The sequence below is a fragment of the Hirundo rustica genome, chromosome 3 (assembly GCF_015227805.2).
Source record: "Hirundo rustica isolate bHirRus1 chromosome 3, bHirRus1.pri.v3, whole genome shotgun sequence".
Taxonomy (NCBI): domain Eukaryota; kingdom Metazoa; phylum Chordata; class Aves; order Passeriformes; family Hirundinidae; genus Hirundo; species Hirundo rustica.
The window spans coordinates 29,471,574-29,494,735 of record NC_053452.1 but is presented as its reverse complement, the minus strand read 5'-3'; the positions used below and the strand labels follow the sequence as shown (position 1 = coordinate 29,494,735).

Below are 23,162 nucleotides of genomic sequence, written 5' to 3'. Positions count from 1 at the left end.
TACTTAGTGTTCAAATACTGTGGTAATTGTGTTTGAGTAACTGAAAGCATTACAGGCACTTAAACAACAAAAACATTATGTTGATAATGAAACTCCATCCTGTTCAAGCAAAATATCAGCTTTCATCTATGTATATGCTACACTGAAGGAACAATGCTCTACATTTAAATGAATAGTACAGTAACAATTTTCTAATAATTTCACAGACCGTGACTGTGTCTATGCAATGGCATCGTGCCCAGTCACACTCTAAGAATTTTGGTTAGGACAAAAAAGCGCTTTTTTTTTTATTTTAAGGATGTCAACTACCGTACGAAAAAATACAGCCCTACCTACTGCTGTGCTGTGATAACAAGGGCATAAGTCTGGTTTTGAGGTAATTTCCTTCATGTCCTGTGTGTGGAACTTTATTGACTTGCATTCATTATGCCTGTTTTGCCCTGGAATCATAGCAGAGTCAGGGCCATCGCTCCTGACCTACCAACATCATACTGTATTTAGTCACAGCACGAAAACAGGAGGAAAGGCAGCACCAGATGTATACAGGGAGATTGTAAGGGTATGAGTTGATTTGTTATCCAAGGTTAACACTGCAAAATTTTTAAAGAAAATTCAGCTCTCATTAGCATAGCTTGAATTTGTTGGCCATTGTTTCAATTCTAAATAAAACTGTAATGACAGAAACCAGAATAGACTACAGGACCTTTATTTAGAAAGTACGATAAAGAGTATTTTTCATGTAGCACAAATGAAAGAGAGAAAATGGTTTATGTTAAATTACCTCCACTGGCATGTGCCATTTTCAGAGCTTCAAGAGAAACAGCAGGAGTTATTTCTAGCTGGCAAACAACCACTTTGGCTTTACAGATGACATCAGAAGCCCTCTTCAGGTCTTCAAAATTTAAAAGCAGGTTGGCTCCTGGGACTATGACAATAACATTCTGTCCTAGAGAGAAGAAGTGTTTTTTACTTTAACTTCAGCAATAAAGTATGTAAAACAATTTCTTGCACTTTTTACGATATATTTCAGATGAGTATTTCAATTTACTTTCCAAAAAAACCCATTAAAATTGTATGCATTGCTGACATTCTCAAATATACAAGTATTTCAGAGGATAATCAAAAATATCAATGTACTCATGACCTAACACTGCACAATAAACACCATATAAATTCCTTTGGGAAAAATCATGTATGGGCATTCCCCAGTCTTATTTTGGTGACTTTTGTGAACTCTAAAGGAGCACTGCACTAGTCACAGTGGAGATGGTGGATACACAATGAGAGTGATATTTGCATCTTCCTAAAATATTCCAGCAGCATTTAGAAAAGCATCAATGTGATTATTGAATTCATATGCCAAAAATGGTACAAAATTTTTAATTTTCCCATCAACTGGGAACGAAAAGTATTTCACACAGCTAAGAAAATTATGCATGTTCTTTAGATTTCAGAGAAGCAGGCTTGCACCATTTACCTGAGACATTTCAAGTTAGGCCTCCTAATCATCATGAAAACCAGAACCAGCTTGTCACCAAAGCCCAGAAAGATGATGCCTGTGTCTAGGGAAAGTTTTATCAGGAGTAAAGAAGGTGGGCCACACTTTCTTCTGCTCTTAGAGGTGGTCAGGAGTATGGTCTAAGCAAAGCTGTGCGTGGGGAAGCATGGCAGTGTCTCAAAGCACATCTAAGATCCTTTTTATTCTTGTCGTTTGTTTTACAGTTAGGTGAGGTTCATTTACGTAGGTTCCAAATATTCTTTTGTTTTTCTTCAGACACACAAATCACCTTCTTTTATTGCAGCTTCTTTCTTTTTTTAATCTCTGTTACAACACTTAGAGACCTTCAGGCATGGGTGCCTTCAAATTAAAATTTATTATTAATCACTCAGGTATTAACTTCAATAAGTCAGTTGTTCCTTGATTTACAGGCTCAGCCCGCCCCCGCTGAAGATTCCTTTAAGGACTGCCAATCATTAAAGGCTACCAATTCTGTAATGAACTGAATTACTCTGCAAATAAATATTTATGTTTTTCAATACATTATTTTTGTTGAATGGGACTTCAAAGTCCTTTGACTAAGAACGTGCAAAGCTTCTTTCCCTAAACACATTCCAAAAAGAAAGCAGGACAATGGAAAGAATAATATAGTGATCTCAGAGGGAGGGACCCAAGCTTTCGAAAGCAATTCTGCTGTCAATGGTTTGGTACAGAACAGCTGCATATGAAAAGCAAAACCTCAGCACTTAAAAGCCAACGCCCTGCTTTTCAACAGACAATGATGGGCATCTTGGATAAAAAACAAAAGAAAACAAAACAAAAAACTTTCTGCAACAAGTAAACGTTACCGAACATATCTGAATCCTGTTGAGGAAATATTCAAAGGCAAATTGTACCTATTTTGCGAAGCGTATATTTTGATAGCTTTAGGGTGCAGCAGTGCAAGCAGTAAAAGACAGGGAATCAGAGCAACAAGAATCTCTTTCATTTCTGCCTGGCCCCTGTGCTTCCTAGAATCTCAGACTCTATTCACATGTCTTGCTGCATTATCTTGTTGAACTATTTAGCTGTACTGACATGTATATTATTATCAGACTTTGGAGCTGATGGCCCAAGGCAGTAAGAAGGGCCGTTTGCTTAAACCCGTATGTACAAATTCAAGGTAGACCATGCTACACTGGATCACAGTCTGAAGATTTTCTTCGTAACTACAAAAGGTCAGAGACTTTAGAGTCTGCTTTCAAACCTGCCAGGGAAATGCACTACCTACTGCGGTGCAATAGTCCAGAAGGACGAAACCCAAACTGGAGGGAAACCCTTCCCCCATTCTGTTCTCAGCTATATATACCACACTTACTGAATGCCAGCAGTCACCACAACCTTGCACCAGGGCGCATGAAGGCAGAATCTGGAGCCATGCACTCACAATTAATACAAAATTTTGTATTAGCAGCAGCCATTTTGTTGAAAGCAATTATTTCTTGCCAGGGAAATCAGATGGGAATTCAGCATCAGGGACAACAGAGTTAAAGACAGATGGCAAAGAGGGGTGAGATTTATCTTGTCCAACATGAAATAATTTTTTAAGTTTAAAAAAATCCTACACACTAGAAAAGACTAAGAAAACTAATTTCTAAAAATTGTTTTTCTATGTTCTTTCAAAAAGGAGAAGAGACAAATATTTTCAAAGGTGTTTTAGTCTTACATATCTTAGATATCTGTTTGAGGAGATAAACTATTCCCCAGAAAAGTCTATGCATCTCTGTTAACCCTAGGTGAAGCCTTGAACTGTAGACCTAACTTCTAAAACTGCTCCAGTGAGGTAAAATGTTACCCACAGCAGAATGAGAATAATTTATTTACTTCATTACTCTTAATTCCAAAATATCTTTTCTTAGACTAAAAAATATCAGTTTTGATTGGAACATCTATATAACTTTGAGTTTTGCAGACATCAGCTAGAATATTAAGGGCCACATTCACACTTGCTATAAGCTGTAACAGCAAAATGAAACTGATAAGCTTGCACAGGCTTACACCAGATGGGGACTGGGTCCAGTCAGGATGAATGCTGCATACATAAAAACTATGTCCTAAGTTGAGATTCTGAAACTGCTACTGTCAGTTCTTTTAAAACTGCTACTGCTACTATCATCTAGAAAGATGGATAACTCAAGACAGACTTTTTTACAAGGGTTATCTCACAGATGACTCCATATGAGAAGTGTCGGTGGAAAAATCAAATGTCAAACCAGCAAACACCACAGTGCAATAAATATCTTTAAAACTGGATGACAAGTCTAAAAACCATCAGTAGTGCTTAGAATTAATCAAAATAGCAAACAGATCAAACAAGCAATTGTAACAATAGCCGCAAAGCTTGTGCATAATAATTCACACAGAAGAAAATTTTATTTGTGACCAGAAAAGAATGTTACAAGAAAAACATGCTTCCAAATCACATTGTTCATGAATATGAGGGTGGGTTTGGGGCATGTTATGGTATCATAATTTCTAGGCAACCACTTGTTAGAAATATTGAAGAGTCTTGCACACAAAACATTCAAGTTCATGAAGGAAATCAGTATGTAGAAAGTCTCTAAAATTCAGGTGATATTTCTTCATAAAATTGAAGGTACAAACCAAAGATTTTCCCCTATGGAAAGTATAATACAAACAAGCTGGCATATGTATTCTAAGTCTGCCTTGTTTACTTAGCCTTACCTAAATATATATTTTGAATGTTTTTTTACTAGTTGTGCTTTTATTAGTTGTACTGAAGGTACACCCAACTTACAAAATAATGTCTATTCACTGTTCATGAATGATTAATAACTTTATCATAAAGTCAGCACAATGCCTGTCTCAAGTGAGGGTTATCATGCGGTGTTCTGTGTAGGTGAGCTCCAAGTCCTAACTTGCAATAATCAAGAGAATTTTAATCATGACTTGCCAAACTCTGTTGTGCCTCCACTGAATTTTTGTTAGGAATATGAATATGAATGGTCTCGGACTTGTTCAAACCTCTAATCGAGTTAGGCCAACATAATGGCACCATCAGCAGTCAGTACCAGATATGGACAAAGCTGCAATAACCTTGAGAGGTAATCATGTAAAAAATTATCCACAAAGAGGGTTTTTCCTTCCCTACATGTGTGTGTCAAGGTACAACACACATCATCACTTTATGGAGCTCTTACCATCCAATACCACATTGCTAGCAGAACGTGCTAGTGGCAAGAAGACAGACTGAAAGGGAAAACAAAACCTTGAGTTCAAAGTAGTGTGATGCACCTCGAAGAAAATGTGTTAAGAAAAGCAGCTGGATACACCAGCTTTTATCCTTTAGAGAGAAAGTACAGATCTGAAGGGTATGGGATCCTGGTATATAGAAGCTGTTATACTGGTATACTGTTTAGTAAAATCAAAACTTTCTGAAAAGGCAGCAGCATAACACAGAGCAACTGAAAGGAACACAAGGTCCCAGAACTATTTGTGCACAGATTTCTGAGAAAAGCCCAGAAGGAACCATTGCAGCATCTCTGGGCTGCACATTTTTCAGTGCAGCTCTACAAACTCATTAAACATCTCTCTACCATTCTGCATTAAAGCAGAGATTGAACCTTTCTATAATTTCTATCTTTTATTTAAAGTATACAGTGTTGTCCCAGAATATAATCAACTTTGACAGTATCAAATGTGCCTGATAGTTTCCAATTTTTGGCACTTTGCCAATTACAATAGTGGGTGAGTTATACTTGTGCAATTCCCTAACCAGTCAAAACCTTCCAAGAAATTCTGCAGCACCAGTTAGAAAGACAGAGGTAACATCAGGGAAGATTTACTTCAGAGCCTCATCTGACTGTTCTCTACAGCTTTCTTTTGCTCTGCCTTCATTCATACATCACAGCATCATACACCCTCTTACTGGCGAATCTCCTACTTCTCCCTGTGATTTTTCTCAGTTGGTTTGAGTTGGTATTTTCCCCAAGTATCAATACTTGTAAAGATTTGGCAAGAATGGTAGGTTAGGTGTGTAACAATATGGCAATGAAAACTTGGCAATTTAAAGAAATGATAGTTATGTTTTTTATTCGTCCGTCATCTTAGTACAAAACACCATCACCAACACCAACTTCAAATGCTTCCCTTTTAAGTATAATTTGAACTAGCAGAAACTACTTTACATCAGTCCATTGAGTGCTGTGCTGTTTCAGCTATGCCAGCATAGCCACTGCAGTAAAGCATGCATGTGTAGACAAGCCCTTTGAAAACTGCTGTAAAGCCTGTTTAGGTCAAATCAGCCAGGTTTCTACAGAAAAAAAAAAAAAAAAAAAAAAAAAAAAAAAAAAAAAGTCTCTTGCAACAGCAAAGCACATAAGAACTGCTATTTTACTGCAATTTACTCAATTCAGGCGCCAGATGGTTTTTGAGAGAAGTAACAACAAGAACCATTACCAATTCTGTGCATCTGTTTGCTTTAGAGCATAGTTCTGACCAGGTTTGCTCTTCCACTAGATTTTAAATTAAGTTTGAGGCCAGTGCTAACTTAGCATACAACTTTTCAGATACTCAGAGGCACAAACTACATAACATTAGGCATTATTCATGTCACTATGTGAATCACAAGACTGTCATATACCCTTCAGACTGACACTACCACATAAGATAGCCCACTGTGAACCTCGTGGCCCCACACATCCACTTCCCTTTTCTGGTTCTTATAAAGGTTTTACATCCACAAGATTGTTTTGTTCCTTCTCCTTCGGAAAAATTCTTGGTGGCAAAATTTTAACAGGTCATCCTCTGTTCATTCAAGTTTAGACGGTCTTTATCTTAGCTGGCCATGCATATGAATTGGGAAATTATAAGACTGGTTCTTATTCTGGACAGTAAGCCTAGTGCAAGACAAGTACAAAACAGTGAGGCCCAGGAGCACTACTGGATTCCTGCTGTCCCTCCTATTTACAATGGCAATAGCGACTGTAGGCAGTCAAGAAGTGTCAAGAGTTTCTGTGTAACCTACCTGCCGATCCAAACCAAGAAAAGGAGGTGGAAGTTAACAGGCAGCTATCCAGGTTATTCAATATATTAGCGTTACCTTATTTCTGAATTAGAGCTGCCATGCAAGGCTTGGATTAATCTTACTTAGGGAAAATTAAACTCACATCTCCAACTAATTTGCCTAATTTTCCTGAATATTCCTGTGTAGGCTTGCCTTTAGTCACAGTTCCTTCCCAGTTTTGCTGCGTGAGTAAATAGTTATGTTTCCTTTCCCATTTTGAGCTGTAGCCCAATGTACAACCATCAGGTTACATTGCAGCTTGGTGAATTGATGTGTCAGCTAAGCTGTGGTAACTGCTCAAAAGAAGCCTCTTAGCAACTCCAAAAGTGAACTAATCCAATCACACTTAATTTGTTATGTTTGCATAAACAGTATTAGTCTGGAGCTCTATATTTTCATCCTTCTTTTAAGGGTTCTCAATAGCTTGAAGAAACAGTTTGAAAAGACATGTAGACGTGGCACTTAGATGGTTTAGAGGGGGACTTGGCAGTGCTGGGTTAGTGGTTGGACTCATGATCTTAAAGGTCTTTTTCAACCTAAATGGTTCCATAATAAAAGTGATGGGTAAGTCATAGTAGGAAAGGAGAGTTTTAACCTTCTAATATACTGTGTGTCCAGGACAGTATAAAACTAGATAGATCAGCTGGTTGATTAAATTATGCTTGAGGAAAAGATATAAAGTTTTCTGAGGATAGTTTAGAAGTCTGGACAAAGAATATGAAAAAAAGGCAAATCTTTATTTCTTCCCCTGCAAAATAAGAGCGAAGGCACAGGCTAAGGAAAACTAACACGGAAAAAAAAATTCCATTTCACTGTGTACTCATCACTGCAGATGCAACTTGAAATGAAGATTTGTGATAAAATTACAAGATCAACAGAAATATTTCTACTTACACTGAGGACAATTCCTTTTCCTGATTGACGGCATAATGACTCACTTGGTGTCCTGAGGAGGCAAACCTTCCCCTCACAGGACCAGAGGAAATGGCCTCAAGTTATACCAGGGGAGACTTAGGTTGGATATTAGGAAAAAATTCTTCACTAAAAAGGTTGTCAAGCACTGGAATAAGATGCACAGGGAAGTGGTTGAGTTACCAGCCCTAGAGGTATTGAAAAGACATGTAGATGTGGCACTTAGGTAGACAGCTTAGTGCTAGACTTGGCAGTGCTGGGTTAGTGGTTGGACTCCATAATCTGAGAAGGTCTTTTTCAACCTAAATGATTCTATAGCAAAAGTGACGGGCAAGCTGTAGTGGAAAAGGAGAGCTTTAACCTTCTAATACACTGCATGTTCAGGAATGTAAAACTATATAGCTCAGCTGGCTGGTTGAAATATGGCTATCACACTGCCAACTTAAGCATCTGATTCTGCTGCTTTTAGGCACCTAATTCGACATTGCCTGCAATAAACAGAAGTGCAATGAAGTGTGAATAAAATCTCGAAAAAAAATTAAAAATGTAGAAAAAAAAAATCCACAGTTAACTGTGACAGGGCAAAGGGTTTTTTTATGGCTGTAAAGGCAGAACAAAGAGGACAATTCAGAGCAGAAATATGTACCTTCACTGTTGACAATTATTGAAGCAGTTCCAGTAGCAGCATCTGTAGTTTGACCTACAAATGCTAAGAAAGGGAAAAGTTAGAGCATGCACTAGTTCAATACATTACTTTCAACCAATAGCATGTGACATAGTTTAATTGAATTAAATCTAAAATGAACCCATAACCTCCAGCAATTTAAAAATGCTAATTACTCTTTCATGTGCAACAATGCCAGAGAAGCTAACAACAACAAAAAGTGTTAATTTACACCCACAAAACAGAAATACGATTCCAACATTCTTTAATTTGGCTACATCTCTGCATTAGAGAAAGCATGTTATTTATACAGCCTTCTCAGGCACTCTACTCCTACTTGGAAATATTTCTTTTATCCAATGAAACAATAGTCAAGGCTAAAGAAAAACAAAAATACTAAAACAATCCAGCATCTCATTCTGAGTAGACTTGCATTTCAGCAGCAATATTAACTAATGCTATGAAGGCAGTGGTGGGGTTATATGCTTCCTCTTTGGATTATTATTCAGAGAAATTAGCATGATGCTGGCAGCACTGTCTGTTAAAAAGATTATTCCATGTTTACTACTGTAAGAATCTGTTTTCAGCTGACAGAAAATTTGTCAAATATCAATGATAGGAAATTGGTAGTAGAAACTTGTAGTACTGTAGCAGAAAACTGACAAAAAAGCTGAGTTTCTTTTTTCTTCCCCAAATACTGTATTTGAAAAAAATCTACTATTCCATTTCAGACAAATTCTGGTGACCTTTTGTTTAAGGAGCTCTGGTGTTCCAACATTTTAGAACATGGATTTAATGCTGAGCAAAAGCGGGCTTCTTTCTCAAGGTGTGCCTTCATGTCCAGTTTAACAATCTGCTCCAATTTGAAGAAAGCTGAAAAACACCTTACATTGTGTTCATCCAGTTTTGCTCAAGTCTTGCAGGTACTCGCCCTGGAGGTACCCTCGCTTAGCTCAGTTACCAGTGTCAGAGCAGGACTTCCCTTACAATTACAGCTTCTTTTCACCATGAATTCCATCTGTACACTGGAACTGAAAGCAGAGAATGCGTGTCTTCTGTACTCTCGATGCTCTTGCAGCATGAGAAGCAAGTTGCCCAGTTCAAATGCAGGAAAAGGAACAACAAATCAATAAAGATCTAAATGGTCTTGAGCAGCACTGGCGGCTGGTTGGTTGTGGAAGACAAGAAGTCGGGGAAAGGGGAAAATTACAAAACAGATTGGAATTGGAAAGAAAAGCTGATATGCTAGGAAGCAGAAGAGCAACATAAAGAAGACATACAACAAGGACCCAAGATATGAGAGCTGGCAGAACTGGCATTACCCCAAGGGTTTTCATCTGGTACCCAGTATTCTTTATGTACAACAACAGGGATATGCTAGAAAAGGATTAAACTGGGACAAAAAGTCCATGACTGAAATAAGCAAAAAGCTTGAGCAAAAAGCTCTTAGCACACTGAAATCACCCTTGCCTCTAGATCTTGGAATACAAGTTAGGATCCTGGATTAACCTCACCAGCAGTGTATCTTATTTTTCTCCAGGGCTGATTAATGGAGGAGGTGACAATCAAACACAATTCTGTGACATTTTTAACCCAATCAGCAGAAATTGGGACCTTGGACCTAAACATTCCAATCCTTCAACTGATCTACCTAGGTAGCCATGAACTGTAATATGATGGAATTTCTGAATTTTTTCTCTACACTTTTCTTTTGTTGCTATAAAGTTTATTTAAAAATTCATGTTAAGATTGCAAGATCAATCATTTAAATCAGAAAACATTAAGGTTCTTTGTGGCATATGCATTTTCATTATGTGCTCTGCATTATAATTGCTTCATTTATATGACCAAAGACATGAGGTAGGCATGCTTTGGAGACATCCAGAACTGTACACTAACAGACACTGTTTTCATGGCATCCTTGCTTAGTTTCTTGCCTAAGTTAAAAGATACACAATGAATAAACGTATATATACATCTGTGAAATATTTAGATGCTACACTGATAAGCATAATAAAAAAGCCCACAAAATACGGATAGTTTTGTCTTTAAGTCAGGATTTGGATAATGCAGTAGATTAAGCTTGTGGCTGCACATTAAACAGAAGAGATAAACAGAATATTGAATTGCCACTTAGTGATCACATCTGTCCATCCTTGTCCACTGCCAAGGAGACAAGGGTCATGCAGACAAAAATGTGATCATATAGTTAAGCAGTGCACAGTCGAGAGGGAATTGGCTTTACAAAGGTGAAAAGATAACAGAATATTGTGGATGCCTAATTTTCCCTTTTTCTGAAAGCCTTTTAACATTGATTTTCTTGTGCATGTGTGCTAACATCAGCTGCAGTCTCTAAAATGACTGCATGGGTCAGTTCACAAAGCAAAGGTGAAATGTTCTGCACTTACCATTGAATTTCCACTCCATCCCTCCTCTGACAACGTGAAGTTGAGAATGAGTAATCAGAATAAATTTTTCAATTTCTCACCAGGCATTATTATCTAATGATGCCAGACTAAACAATTGCATAACAGCAAGTTATCTTCAGGTGACTTGCACTCATGCAATCATCTGAAGTTTAGAAGCAATAACACTACATTTTATTTTTAGTGGTACAGCTGATTTCAGAAGTCCCCATATTCTCTCTCATATTCATTCATTCCTGCCAGCTGCATCAAAATACTTATTCATAGTTCTGAATGGTAAAACGTATCCAATAAGGTAAAAAAATAATATCCTCAATGACCAGTTTTTGATGTTCAAAAATGATACAAAATACTTAAAGTAAATTTTTACCTGTAGAAATACCATTCTTCTTCAAATTATCAACATAATCATTGCCAAAGGAATCATTCCCAACCTATACAAAAGATAAAAGAAATGAGTTTTCTTTACAGAAATATGAGAAGATAAATAGACCATCTTTAGACAACCAAATGCTCTACCATAATTTAAATGCAACACTTTTAGTCTTGAAGCCCTTTGCCTTATTAATCAACAAATAATAAATTAAGAAATAATGGTAAAAGTGTATTAATAGTATTATCAAACAATAAGAACAGTGTTCTGCAGTTTTCTCCTGCTCTATTACAATATGTTGCCATATTCAAGTTTCATCCTTGTACAATCCTTGTGCTCCTTTGACATTGAAACTTCTGAGGATTTTAAAATCTGGACATGTACTGAATTTTTCAACTTTGAATTGAAAGCATTGACATCAATTCCGGTGTCCTTCTTAACTGCAGTTTGTATTTTGAATTGTCTACCTCAAGTTTCCTTGGTGGAAAAATATCAAACTGTGTCTATGGGATAGAAAGTGACGATAAACACAGCATTACCAATTTCCGTAATTCTCAGTACTAAACATACTGTTTCGAAATTCAACATTTTTGTTTGCATTATCCAGCAACAGCAGATCAAACTGAGTTAGGGAGTCAAGCTACAGTGTATTTTTTTAACAGCAGGTTAAAAAGCTTGTAATTTCCGTTCCATTAATCTTTTTAGCTGAAAACAATGCTGCTTGCTGTTTATTCAAACTAATATTAATTTCTTTTTGTTACATTACAAAAGCTGAACAAAGGAGATGAGGTACACGGAGAAAAAAATAGTTTAATTCACTAAATACCATGTGAGCATTTTAAATATATTTATAAAGCCAACAAAGCCTTTGAGTCACCACTCTTAGCCTGTCTTCAGCATTCATAGCACATGTTCCCAATTCCAAGAGTGAGTTGTGCATCCAAGCAGTGTCAAAGACTAACCAAGGCTACAGAAAATATTTTTGCAAGAGGAAAAAGGAAACATCTTTCGGATCAGAAGCCAAATCAAGACACTGGTTATGGATCTAGAGGAGTCCTAGCCAATTATCCCTTTTCTCATAAAACAGTGCAACGTAGCTAATGGTGCACTTAAGCTACTAGAAGCACAAAAGCATCTGCCGCTACTGGCTGTTGTTAGAAATTTGTCTGTTTATGAGTTCAGTCTTTCAGAAAGCTTGGAGAAGGCCTGAGTTCCAGCTAGTGATCACAGGAATAGAATACTTTGATTCAGAATTCTAAAATTTAAAATGTCACAGATGGATGATCCTTATCCTCAAGTATTTGATTGCATAACCATGATCTGAAACTTCCATTTCCTATGACATCTATAAGGGTTTTTTCTAAAGCATTAAGGATAGTCCCAGTCTCTCAGCAAAGGAGGACAACAATTAAGCCCAAAAAAGCCCAAACAACCTCACATTTTCTTGGGTCACTGTGTTATTCATTGTTAGCATATTAGAGTATTTCTGTACTTCTGACTACTCCCAGTTTGCCAAAGAGAGCAGGTTGACAGAAGCTGCCTCTTCTGACTGCTTTAGGCTGAATGACTGCAGCCATCTGCAATTTAACCTGAGTTATGCTCACCTCTGCAGCCTAACAGCTATGCTCTGGAATACCTTCCATCTGATGCTATCACCTTCTCCCTCCCTTGCTACTATGATTCTTCTACAATAAATCTCACAATCTGCTCAGTTAATTCAGCAAGAAAATATTTCATTACTCTCTTCCAAAAGCTCAGCTGAAACTTCTTTCCTTCAGCTCTGCATCCTGCATGACTGACAGACAGGCATCCCTTACTTTTTAACTGTCAAAACAGCTGAGAGCAGCCATGGTACTTTTTGCTCACAGTAAGACATCTCAGTGCTGGAGGGAAGCCCTCCAACGGGTGTCCATGGAGGCTGCTTTCCTCTGGAAACTTTTTTCCATGTTAGTTCATCAGTATCCAACCCAGTTAATCCTAGTGCACTTGAAGGACTTTATTTTTCCATTCAGGCTTTACCCCCGAGGAAGACAAGAGTACTGGGCATCAGAATCAGTTTAGATTAAAGGCATATTTACTGGCCATGTCAAATTATATAACATTGTTTTAAATATTTTCTGCTTCTGCACAGACTCTGCTAGATGGACTACTGGATAAACCGAAAAATTAATGTCTTAGTCTGCTGACCACAGAACACTGTTAAGCACTGAAGTAGCATTTCTTTTTTTTCTTGAATTCTTAACAACAAAAACCATTCATACAAGCATTATTGTCCTGCAGTTTGCATATCGGAATAAGTGGAATTACATCACTATTTTTCAGTCTGGGTTTTCCCTGCTTATGATCATGTTTTCCACAGGAAGCTAAAGAGCTGGCTGGCATCATAGCAACTAGAATTCTAGCAGCCTAAGAATCAAACTCATCTGTACCTGAAAACTACTTACAACAAAAAGCATGTACCTCTTGGTCATTTTTATTTTATATGTTGTTTTTTATTTTGTATGTTTACTCTTTTTTTGTCATTAGAAAATCAAACAAGTACTAAAGACAAGTATAAGACAGTAATACAAACAGAAAAAACTATTAAAGATACCCATCATATTCTGGGCTGGATCTGAGATAGAGTTATATTCATACAATGAAGGGAGAATTTAGCTTATAGCACTTCAACTTAAATATGGCTTATGGATCATTTAAAAAGACTACACAACATGGTAATACTTCCTGTTTCTAGGTAGGAATTAAATGCATGTCCTAGGTTACAATGTAAAATGTGCCCAAAGTATGTATTCTATCACCATCTACATGAAATGTTGTTGTGCACCACTGTTTCCCGTGCCCCCTCCCTCCAGACTATCTTCTGTTAATGGCCCATCAATACCGCCCTGCATGACTCATAGATAACTCTCCCCAGGAGCTATCTCTGTTTAATAGGCAATCAAGGACCCATTGCAAAACTGATAAAATGATATCAGTCCATTGTGAGATGCTCCGCCCAGGGGGAGGAGCCAAGCATTCCCACCTGGATATAATCGGGGCCTTGGGACAGCACAGGCAGCCTTACCCACTGGATTCCCAGAGGACAAGAGCTACCAGACCTTTCTGCAAGAACACTGCTTCAACAAGACCACTTCATCTGGACTGCCACCACCACGGTTTCAGGTTGTATTCTGACTCTGTCAGTGATCTTTTGTACCATTGCATGTGTTTTATTTTATTTTACTTTTTTTTTTTTTTTTTTTCCCTCTCCTATTAAATTGTTTTTTCTGACTTGGAGTCTCTCGCTGGTTTTGCCTTCAAGCCAGCACATATATTTTGGCGCCCAACGTGGGGCAGGAGGTACTGAGAAAAGTCAGAATTACAATTTTGTAGTGAGGAAAAAAGAAACAGCTGTCCGCTATGATGCTCAACATGCTTTCATATATCTTATACCTAGCTCTCTACATTTTCCCACACATGGGGCAGTATTTGCCGGTCTTAATGCTCATGTGTAGACCAGGGTATGGTACCAGAATTGCTGTATTGGTCTATTATGTTTATTGTATGATAACCTCTGAGGCAATGAGCATCATTCGGAATATATACTCTATTTTGTGTTCTTGTCCTGGTCCAGAATGCTACATCTGGGCTCTCAATAATCGCACCCAGCCCCTGTGGGGAGGGGTAAAGAATGATTTTTTCCAGTCTTTTAGGTATGGCACAGCAGTTTTCAAAAGTATTGAGTTCTCTCTAGGTGCCAAGGACAGCATAATATTGTTGTTAGTTCTGCTTTGCCTTCTCTGCACGGCCTGCACCATGTTTAGAAATCAAACACTACATGGGGTGGTGCAGCGTCTCCTTGAGGAGGAGGGAAAAAGAAACAAATGCAAAACAACGGCATCCGTGTCTACACAAACTGTCGTAGAGGAAACAGGAACCGCATCTATGCAGACTGTCACAGAAGAGAAAAGAACCAAAAACAAGGCAACAGTTTCTGCATCTACTCAGACCATCACAGAAGAGAAAGGAACCAAAAACAAAGCAACAGTTTCTGCATCTACTCAGACCATCACAGAGGAGAAAGGAACCAAAAACAAAGCAACAGTGTCAGTGTCTACACAAGCTGTCACAGAGGAGAAAGAAACCAAAAGTGCCATCAGCATCTCCACACAAACTGTCACCGAAGCAGAACAACCTAAACCAGTGGCAGTTGCCCCTGTTCAGAAGAAGAAATCAAAGAGCAAATCAGTCCGCATAATGACTGATGAGGATGTGGCAGGACCTTCGCACCCAGCAGAAGAGACAGAGCCAGAGATCATCACCCGCTCTCTATCCCTGGGTGAACTGCGTGACCTGCGGAGGGAATTCACCCGCCAGACAAACGAGTCCATCCTAACCTGGCTGCTCCGCATCTGGGACGCTGCAGCCAATGACACCATTCTGGATGGAAGTGAGGCCAGGCAACTGGGATCGCTGTCTCGGGATGTGGTCATTGACCAGGGGATCGGGAGAACCCAACAAACTCTCAGCCTCTGGCGGCGACTGCTAACAAGTGTGAGGGACAGATACCTTTGTAAAGAAGACCTCCAGGTGCACCAAGGAAAATGGAGCACAATGGAACAAGGTACCCGTTGCCTGAGGGAATTGGCTGTGCTGGAGATCATTTTCTCAGAAGACGAGAGATTTCCTAAAAGCCCAGATGATGTCCAGTGCACATCGCAGATGTGGTTGAGATTTGCACGGCTTGGACCAGAGATGTACTCCCGTTACCTGGCAACGCTGCAATGGAGGGAAGGTGAGGACAAGGTGGGCGTCTTGGTCAATAAACTAAGAATTTACGAGGATACTGTCACCGCCCCATTTCGTACCCATGTCTCATCCGTGGAAACAAGGCTGGCTGAGCAAGTCCGGAGCTTGATTGAAGAGGGCCATCAGAAACTAAAAAAGGAACTTAAGGAAGAAATTTACCACATCTCGCCAGAACCAACAAGAGTCTCTGCCATCAGGAGCAGGTACCCACCAGCCAGGGAGAGAGGATACACTCCACGGGGTAACCTCTGGTCTTTTCTTCGGGAACATGGAGAAGACATGAGGAATTGGGATAGAAAACCCACCTCCTCCTTGGCAGCCCGGGTACGTGAACTGAAGAGAGAGACACCTACCACGAAGAGCTCATCTAGAGCCAACACTGCTCCAGTCTCAAAGGCACAGAACCCCAGACAGTATAAGAAGAATGATATGACTTATCCACTTGAAGGGACCTCAGGAACATATTTACAGGAAGAAAGCAACGTGTACCATGACCAGGAATAGGGGGGCCCTGCCTCTAGCCAGGTAGAGGAAAGGGACAATCGGATCTATTGGACTGTGTGGATCCGATGGCCTGGCACATCTGACCCACAAAAATATATGGCTTTGGTTGACACTGGTGCCCAATGTACCCTGATGCCATCAAGGTATGTAGGAACAGAATCCATTTCTATTTCTGGAGTGACAGGAGGGTCCCAGCAGCTCCAGCAGCTCCAGTATTGGAGGCCGAAGTGAGTTTAACCGGGAATGGATGGCAAAAACACCCCATCGTGACTGGCCCAGAGGCCCCATGCATCCTTGGCATAGACTACCTCAGAAATGGATACTTCAAAGATCCAAAAGGATATCGCTGGGCTTTTGGGATAGCTGCTGTAGAGACAGAAGACATCAGACAACTGAGTACCTTGCCTGGTCTCTCAGATGACTCCTGTGCTGTGGGACTACTAAGAGTTGAAGAACAACAGGTACCAATCGCCACAACAACAGTACACCGACGGCAATACCGCACCGACAGAGACTCTGTGACTCCTATCCATGAGATGATTCGGAAACTGGAGAGCCAAGGGGTGGTCAGCAAGGCTCGTTCACCTTTCAACAGCCCTATATGGCCAGTGCGTAAGTCCAGTGGAGAATGGAGACTGACTGTGGATTACCGTGCTCTGAATGAAGTCACCCCACCACTAAGTGCTGCTGTGCCAGACATGTTGGAGCTTCAGTACGAGCTAGAGTCCAAGGCAGCAAAGTGGTATGCGACCATTGATATTGCCAATGCCTTCTTCTCCATTCCTTTGGCAGCAGAGTGCAGGGCCCAGTTTGCCTTCACCTGGAAGGGCATACAGTACACCTGGAACCGACTGCCCCAGGGGTGGAAACACAGCCCCACCATCTGCCATGGACTGATCCAGACTGCACTGGAAAAAGGTGAGGCTCCTGAACATTTACAGTACATTGATGACATCATTGTATGGGGGAACACAGCAGGGGAAGTCTTTGAGAAAGGAGAAAAGATCATCCAGATTCTGCTGAAAGCTGGTTTTGCCATTAAGCGAAGTAAAGTGAAGGGACCGGCCCAAGAAATCCAGTTCCTGGGAGTAAAGTGGCAAGATGGACGGCGGCAGATTCCCACTGAGGTCATCAATAAGATCATCGCCATGTCCCCACCGACCAGCAAGAAGGAGACACAAGCTTTCCTAGGCGCCATAGGTTTCTGGAGGATGCACATTCCTGAGTACAGCCAGATTGTGAGCCCTCTCTACCTGGTCACCCGCAAGAAGAACGATTTCCACTGGGGCCCTGAACAGCAACAAGCCTTTGCCCAGATCAAGCAGGAGATCGCTCATGCGGTAGCCCTTGGCCCAGTGAGGACGGGACCAGAGGTGAAGAACGTGCTCTACTCAGCAGCCGGGAACAATGGCCTGTCTTGGAGTCTTTGGCAGAAGGTGCCTGGGGAAACTCGGGGCCGACCACTGGGATTCTGGAGCCGAAGCTACAGAGGATCTGAAGCCAAAAACACTCCCACAGAGAAGGAAATCTTAGCCGCCTATGAAGGACTTCAAGCTGCCTCAGAAGTAATTGGCACTGAAACGCAGCTGCTTTTGGCACCTCGACTACCAGTGCTGGGATGGATGTTCAAGGGAAAGGTTCCTTCCACGCATCATGCCACTGACACCACATGGAGCAAATGGATTGCCCTCATCACACAGCGCGCCCGTATTGGAAACCCGAATCGCCCTGGGATTCTAGAAATTATAACTAACTGGCCTGAAGGTGAGACTTTTGGATTATCTTTTGAAGAAGAGGAAGAACAAGTGACACGTGCCGAGGAAGCCCCACCGTATAACGAGCTACCGGAGACTGAAAGACAATATGCCCTTTTCACTGACGGTTCCTGTCGAATTGTAGGCGCTAACCGGAAATGGAAGGCTGCAGTATGGAGCCCCACACGACGAGTTGCACAAGCTACTGAAGGACAAGGTGGATCAAGTCAAATTGCAGAACTTAAAGCCATCCAGCTAGCTTTAGATATTGCCAAACGAGAGAAGTGGCCAAGACTCTATCTCTATACCGACTCGTGGATGGTAGCTAATGCTCTGTGGGGATGGCTGAACCGCTGGAAAAAGGCCAATTGGCAGCGCAGAGGGAAACCCATCTGGGCTGCTGAGATTTGGCAAGACATCGCCGCCCGAGTAGAGAAGCTGACCGTTAAGGTTCGACACGTGGACGCACATGTGTCCAAGAGTCAGGCTAATGAAGAGCATCACAACAACGAGCAGGTGGACAAAGCCGCCAAGGTGAAAGTATCACAGGTGGATCTAGACTGGCAACACAAGGGAGAAGTATTCTTAGCCCGTTGGGCCCATGATGCATCTGGTCATCAGGGGAGAGATGCAACATACCGATGGGCCCGTGACCGAGGGGTGGACCTTACTATGGACAACATCTCACAGGTCATCCACAACTGTGAGACCTGCGCTGCAATCAAACAGGCCAAGCGGGTAAAGCCTCTGTGGTACGGTGGACGATGGTTGAAGTACAGGTATGGGGAGGCCTGGCAGATTGACTACATCACCCTTCCCCAAACCCGCCAAGGCAAGCGCTATGTGCTAACTATGGTGGAAGCCACCACTGGATGGTTAGAGACCTACCCTGTACCTCATGCTACTGCTCGGAATACTATCTTAGGCCTTGAAAAGCAGGTCTTGTGGAGACATGGCACTCCTGAGAGAATCGAGTCAGACAATGGGACCCATTTCAAGAACGGCCTTATAAACACCTGGGCTAGAGAACATGGCATTGAATGGATATATCACATCCCTTATCATGCACCAGCTGCCGGGAAAGTTGAACGGTGCAATGGGTTACTTAAGACTACCCTGAAGGCGCTCGGTGGGGGGACTTTCAAAAATTGGGAACTGAACTTAGCAAAGGCCACCTGGATGGTCAACACTCGAGGGTCAATCAATCGAGCTGGTCCTGCCCAGTCTGAACCCTTGCACACAGTGGATGGAGATAAAGTCCCTGTGGTACACATGAAAGGCATCTTAGGAAAAACTGTTTGGATTAATCCCACATCAAGCAAAGGCAGACCCATCCGTGGGATTGTTTTTGCTCAAGGACCTGGTTCCACTTGGTGGGTAATGCAGAAAGATGGGGAAACCCGTTGTGTACCACAGGGAGACCTAATTTTAAGTGAGAACTGAGTGTAGGGTTTCATTCTGTATATGTGTATATTTATCTATCTAGCTGTAAGAATGTATTAATTTAGGTATAATGTAGATGGTCATAGAATAAGGGGTGGATTATGTCCTAGGTTACAATGTAAAATGTGCCCAAAGTATGTATTCTATCACCATCTACATGAAATGTTGTTGTGCACCACTGTTTCCCGTGCCCCCACCCTCCAGACTATCTTCTGTTAATGGCCCATCAATACCGCCCTGCATGACTCATAGATAACTCTCCCCAGGAGCTATCTCTGTTTAATAGGCAATCAAGGACCCATTGCAAAACTGATAAAATGATATCAGTCCATTGTGAGATGCTCCGCCCAGGGGGAGGAGCCAAGCATTCCCACCTGGATATAATCGGGGCCTTGGGACAGCACAGGCAGCCTTACCCACTGGATTCCCAGAGGACAAGAGCTACCAGACCTTTCTGCAAGAACACTGCTTCAACAAGACCACTTCATCTGGACTGCCACCACCACGGTTTCAGGTTGTATTCTGACTCTGTCAGTGATCTTTTGTACCATTGCATGTGTTTTATTTTATTTTACTTTTTTTTTTTTTTTTTTTCCCTCTCCTATTAAATTGTTTTTTCTGACTTGGAGTCTCTCGCTGGTTTTGCCTTCAAGCCAGCACAATGCAGCAATGGCTTAAACAGAATTTAGTATATGCAATATCAGCAATGTCCAGTGAAGATCATTCCAAATTGTTTGTCAGAAGTAAAACAGGATCTTTTTCAGCATATACAATGTCTTTCAGATCAACATCCCTCCACCATATTACTCTAGGATGCCTAACAGATTTTTTTGGGATTGGTCACAATGAAAAGAAAGAAAATACTTAGGGAGTTTGGAATGGCCCTAGAAAACTGTTATTCTTTCAGTACTGCAACAGTGTTCTTGTTTGAACCTGAGCAAATATGCTTAGATCCTTTAGTACCCTAAAAGGAATCCTTTACATTTCTCTGTAACTATTCCACCAATACATTGTTTTACAGGATGGAGCAAACCACCTGCTACTGTGGTACACATCAATAACTCAGAGTAACAGTGGCCACCTGCAGAGACATTCAGGCAGGAAGCAGAACACAGTTTGCATTCCCCCTATTCAAACTCAGTATTATAACATTTTTTACAATTTTTGTATTAAATTCCACAGCATTCTGTGGCATCCCTAGTCATAATAACACTCTCTCTCAAACCCTCACCAAACACTGTCTCTTGTGTTTTAAAGCTCTAAGGTATGAAGATTTCCTTGTCACTTGATCTGAGACATCTCTCTCCAGTCTTGTTAAGGACATCCTCTGTATAAATTACACTGTTACTAAGAGGATGCCACACTCCAACAGAATGTCCCTTTGGTAGTAATATTGATTCCATTTTCTGAACTTCAGATCGTAGAAGTAATTTTTGCACTCATACTGGATTAAAAATGTTGGGATATATGACCAAAACAGAAGCATGTAACTGAGCAGAGTATGTGCATGAAGGGCAATCCAGCTTAAAGAACTACTGAATATTTTAGATTACTTGCTGCAGTAAAACTAATTTAATAGTAGAAGCTCATTATTGCCAGATTTTTCTTAGTTTATCTTCTTCTTCTTAAGCAAGAAATTTTATATCTTATTAACCTATGCAGATATAAGACTGTATATGAGACTTCCATAAGATGAGATAGTATTTTATGAGACAATGAAGTGCAATTTTTAAAAACCAAATAATTTCCAAAAGTAAAAAAAAAAAAATAGAAAATGCTAACATTTTCTCCAACAACTATACAACGGAAAGAAAAATGAGAGGGAGACAGACAGACAGAAAGATAGAAAGACAGACAGACTGACAGAAAGACAAGACTGCATTTTATCGAAATAGCAGAAATATGTTTTTGAAAAGCACTTAGAAAATATAGTAGCTATTAAATTTTATCATGAATTTGTATGTTTCCATTACACTGAGTGAAGGCTAGACCATTAAAAAAAAATAAAGCAAAATTCACACTTGCAATGGAAAAAAATCTTTAACATTTAGCAGGAAATGTTAGAAGGGAATTCACTGCCAGTTCATCATGTACTTGAATCTGATGGTTCTTGAATGTAAATATGATCACATATACACAAAATGACAGAAGTGCAAACTTTGCCAAAAAAACCCCAACCCCGCACTGTAGAACAACTAGTGATAATAACTCACAGAAATGCTTTGAGGTGTAATTTAATTTTATAGCTAACATTGTTTAGTCTAAATACTGAATCGAAAGAACAGTGAGGAAGGCTTCCTTGACATGTTTCCAATACTTCTCAAAAAATCCTTGACAGACAATGATACAACAAATTTAGCATCCTCCCCAGCTAAGGCAAAAAAACAAAGTATGTCCAGTCAATTTGAAGTTTCATCTACAGTTAGCACAGGATAGAAAATAAAGACTACAGAGAGAAAAAATTTGATCTTAACCGTAGTAATGATCACTCAAAATGTATAATGTTTAATGACAAAAATCAAAGAAAAGCATTGTAAGAATATAGCATCTGCCAAGTTGAATCAGCCCAATGGTCTGTGAGCAAGTCTTTAGAGCTGCAGTACATCAGATGTTTCAGAAAAGTAGGCAAAAATATCCCATAGCACACAAAGGTGCTAGAATTTGGATATGATCACCTTACGTTATCCTCAAGTACTGAGATAATGATTCAACCCTCAAAGCACTTTTACATTCCTTCTCAAATTTGTCACTGGCCTGTCAGTGTATGATTTTTAATCATCTACAAAGTAAATTTCAGAGCGACCATAGTTTCTAGCACCTAATGCCATCACTGAAGTGCTGATCGCTGTAACAGAGGGGAACATAAAGAGGAAGGCCCAATCAAGATTTCTTAAACTTTGAATGTGTCTAACTCTTTCCAATTCTCTTTTCCATGGTATATCAACCTAACTTTTGCAATCCTTCTCTACATGCAATTTCTGTCAGATCTGTAGCCAACTAGTCTTTGGTTCTGGCAGTGTTCTTAAACAGCCTCCTCCATGCTTAGATTTATGGCTGAAATAAGAAAAGAAAAAAGAATTAGAGAGAGATTAAAAAAAACCCTAAAAACATATCAAAAGCTTTTTGGTAAGTGACCAAAAGGTTTATTGGAACTTGCATGAACATTCAGTTCAGCTGTAATTGAAGAGCAAGTCAGTGCTTACCTTGCAGATCAGCGAGGTCTTGGCCCCAAGTCGAGCAGACTGGACACACTGGTTGGCTCCTTTCCCACCAAAACCAACAAAGAACTTATGTCCAAGGATAGTTTCTCCAGCTTTTGGCAATCGCGTAGTAAGGCTATTCCAATTTAAAGCAATATTTACATACATTAGTGACTGAAGATAACAAGCACCTTCAAAATAAGAGTTACATTGTTATAAACCTAAATGGCTCAACAGTCAGTCAATAAGACTGAAAAATACTCAGAAGACCTTTTAGGGCTCTACTCCACATCCCACTAGTTTAGGTTTATTTCTTACATGCCAACCAGTCAAGTTTCTTTTCCCCTCAAGAGAGGGACTGCATTTCTTTTGTTCATGTTTCATGTTTCTACAGAAGTTGTACTGATCCCTGACTGGGATTCCCCCCAGTGCTCACTCAGTACAGATAAACAATAAATCTAAAGGTCTCACTGGTTCATAGGGTTTTTTGACTGTAACATTAGGCGCAAGTTTACATATAGTTCATTTCATTCCA

General features: G+C 40.2%; 1 protein-coding gene across 1 annotated transcript in view; it reads right to left on the bottom strand.

Annotated features, from left to right (window-relative positions):
* RBKS (ribokinase) overlaps positions 1-23,162 on the bottom strand; it is a 78,314-nt gene that overhangs the window by 35,913 nt on the left and 19,239 nt on the right. Inside the window, exons 2-5 of the mRNA XM_040058082.2 lie at positions 22,631-22,763; positions 10,936-10,999; positions 8,122-8,184; positions 782-946 (exon numbers count right to left, since the gene is read on the bottom strand). Of these exons, the coding sequence (XP_039914016.1) occupies positions 782-946; positions 8,122-8,184; positions 10,936-10,999; positions 22,631-22,763 (425 nt within the window). The remainder of the gene's footprint in view (positions 1-781; positions 947-8,121; positions 8,185-10,935; positions 11,000-22,630; positions 22,764-23,162) is intronic.